At 37.4% G+C, this 2,573-nt stretch overlaps 1 protein-coding gene across 1 annotated transcript; it reads left to right on the forward strand.

The window, feature by feature from the left end:
* Positions 1–2,070, forward strand: LOC141697433 (putative pectate lyase 22). The gene is made up of 4 exons (XM_074501819.1): positions 1–380; positions 500–1,246; positions 1,392–1,530; positions 1,718–2,070. The coding sequence occupies exons 1-4, from the start codon at positions 286–288 to the stop codon at positions 1,940–1,942; spliced, it is 1,206 nt and encodes a 401-aa protein (XP_074357920.1). The 5' UTR covers positions 1–285; the 3' UTR covers positions 1,943–2,070.
* The last annotated feature ends 503 nt before the right edge of the window (positions 2,071–2,573 follow it).

Raw genomic sequence — 2,573 nt, forward strand, 5'->3', positions numbered from 1 at the left:
TCTTTAATCTCGACCTACTTATATTGTTCAATCTCATTCATTGCTTCAGCTCTTTCCAGTCAAATTCAATCCAATTTATATCTTGAATATATCATCTTTTCTAGTTATTTATGTAGTATTAAAGATAAATTAATATCACTGTCCTATATGAACTAAACAGAAGGTCCCATAAGTCTAGTATAGTGTTTAATCCTAAATCTCAAGTGTTTATATAAATGGACCACTTTATTCATTTCTTAATATTGTGATTTGCTTAATAACCTACAGTACCACTTCCCATCCTCAATGTCTGCCTTTCATCTCCTCTCTGTTCTCATTCTCTTTTGTGCATCCTTAACATCTGCTCGTCCGCATCTGCAGGTTTCAGAAGGCATTCGATGGTAATTTTCGGAAATTATTTATTATGTTGAAGCAAGAGTAATGCTGTACTATTATCTACATACTTATGTCTGAAATAGGTCATTGTCATTTTGAGGAAATAATTTATTTTTCTGTACAGGAGCTCAATGATGAACGCGAGTGATGCAATGGGAACAGAGTCATGCAGAACAGGGAACCCTATTGATGATTGTTGGAGATGTGACCCGAATTGGGAAAGCAATCGGAGAATGCTAGCTGATTGTGCAGTGGGGTTTGGACGTAATGCTATTGGTGGACGTGATGGAGAAATATATGTTGTTACAAACTCTGAGGACGATGATCCCAAGAATCCTAGTCCAGGCACACTCCGACATGCAGTCATCCAAACTGAACCACTGTGGATCATATTTGATCACGACATGGTCATAACATTGAAGGGTGAACTCATAATGAACTCTTACAAGACAATTGATGGCAGAGGAGCCGATGTTGCAATAGCAAGTGGACCGTGCATTACTATACAAAGTGTGACAAATATTATCATACATGGCATTTATGTACATGACTGTGTACCTTCTACTGCAAATTCAGTTGTCATTGATGGACCAGACCATTATGAATTGAGGGGAGCCGCGGATGGGGATGGCATATCCATTTTTGCAGGCAGGGATATCTGGATTGATCACTGTACCCTGGCAAACTGCAAAGATGGACTCATTGATGTAGTCTATGGGTCGACAGCAATCACAATATCCAACAACTACATGTTTGATCACAATGAAGTTATGCTTCTGGGCCATCACGATGACTTTTTACCTGACAAGAATATGCAGGTTACGATTGCTTTCAATTACTTTGGGGAAGGTCTAGTTCAAAGAATTCCTAGGTAACTAACTACAAGTAGATATTAACCAACCTGCTATTAAGCAAAAAAAAAAGAACAAGAAAGAAAAAGGAGGAGAGAGACTAAACAAAGTACTCGCTTGTGCAAAATTAAATGTGTGATTTTATTTGAGCTCAAATTTTTGCAGATGCAGGCATGGATATTTTCATATTGTGAACAATGTATATACCGCTTGGAAAATGTATGCTGTTGGAGGAAGTGCAAGCCCAACGATCAACAGCCAAGGAAACCTCTTCATTGCCTCGGATGATAATTTTGCGAAGGAGGTAATGGATCAAATTCTGTGAACAAACTAAATTTACCACATTTATGTCAAGAGGAATGTAGAGTAACACAGTTAAACAAAACAAATATGCAATGCAACACATTGATCGATTCCTGATCTGTATCAAAATATTTTGAATGAACGACAGAGAATTATGTTTATTGAAAGTTGGTTTCCTTGTTGTTCAGGTAACAAAGCGTGATAACACAAAAGGATACGAAGAGTGGAAGGACTGGAACTGGAGATCAGAAGGGGATGTGATGCAGAATGGTGCTTACTTTAGGACTTCCGGGCAACAAACTCCCCAAAGCTACGCCAAAGCGTCCAGTTTGGTCGCGAGACCAGCTTCAGAAATTCCAAAAATCATTCCAACTGCTGGAGTTCTTGATTGCAAGATAGACCAGCACTGTTGATAAAAAATACAACCAGTGTTTTTTTTTCTTCCATTGCTGCTGCTTTTTTCTTTCTTTTTCTTGGTATTGAGATTACCATTGTTTCAATGTCATTAAAAAAATTTAAAAATCAATCTCTTGTAAATCTACCATATGAGATCCATCAGAAAAGACCATATTCAACATCCATAGTCACACATCTATGCATCAACCCAAAATGCAGGGCAGCCCTAGCCACCATATTCCGGGACCATAAAGATTCAAGAGTCACATCGAACTAAGGAATGAGTTATGCTATCATAAGATCATTTATTGTCAGAACCCAAGCAAGAAAGATAATAAACGTTAATAGAAAGCACAAAAATTAGACAGAGATCCCGAAATCCCCCCGAAATTCCAGCGTTTGGGCATTTATCGATTCAAGACATATTCTAACATTTATCTTATTACTGATAAAATATGAGAGAATTGCGGATTTCACCCCTTAACTTTGGCCAAAATTCAAAGTTGTATACCTGTTTTGATAAATTGCAGATTGCATCCCTTAACTTTAAAACCCGTTTCACATTGCACCCCTTTTGTAATTTTTCGTGAAATATGACCGTTAACGTTAAATGTTTGAAGGGTAAAGTTGTTATATTAGTGTTTGAAC

This window comes from Apium graveolens, chromosome 11 (assembly GCF_009905375.1).
Source record: "Apium graveolens cultivar Ventura chromosome 11, ASM990537v1, whole genome shotgun sequence".
Lineage (NCBI taxonomy): Eukaryota > Viridiplantae > Streptophyta > Magnoliopsida > Apiales > Apiaceae > Apium > Apium graveolens.

Coding starts and splice junctions, on each gene's coding strand:
- LOC141697433 (XM_074501819.1), top strand. CDS start 286: ATGTCTGCCTTTCATCTCCTCTCTGTTCTCATTCTCTTTTGTGCATCC. Junction 1,247..1,391: donor CTAGTTCAAAGAATTCCTAG/GTAACTAACTAC, acceptor AAATTTTTGCAG/ATGCAGGCATGGATATTTTC. Junction 1,531..1,717: donor ATGATAATTTTGCGAAGGAG/GTAATGGATCAA, acceptor CTTGTTGTTCAG/GTAACAAAGCGTGATAACAC.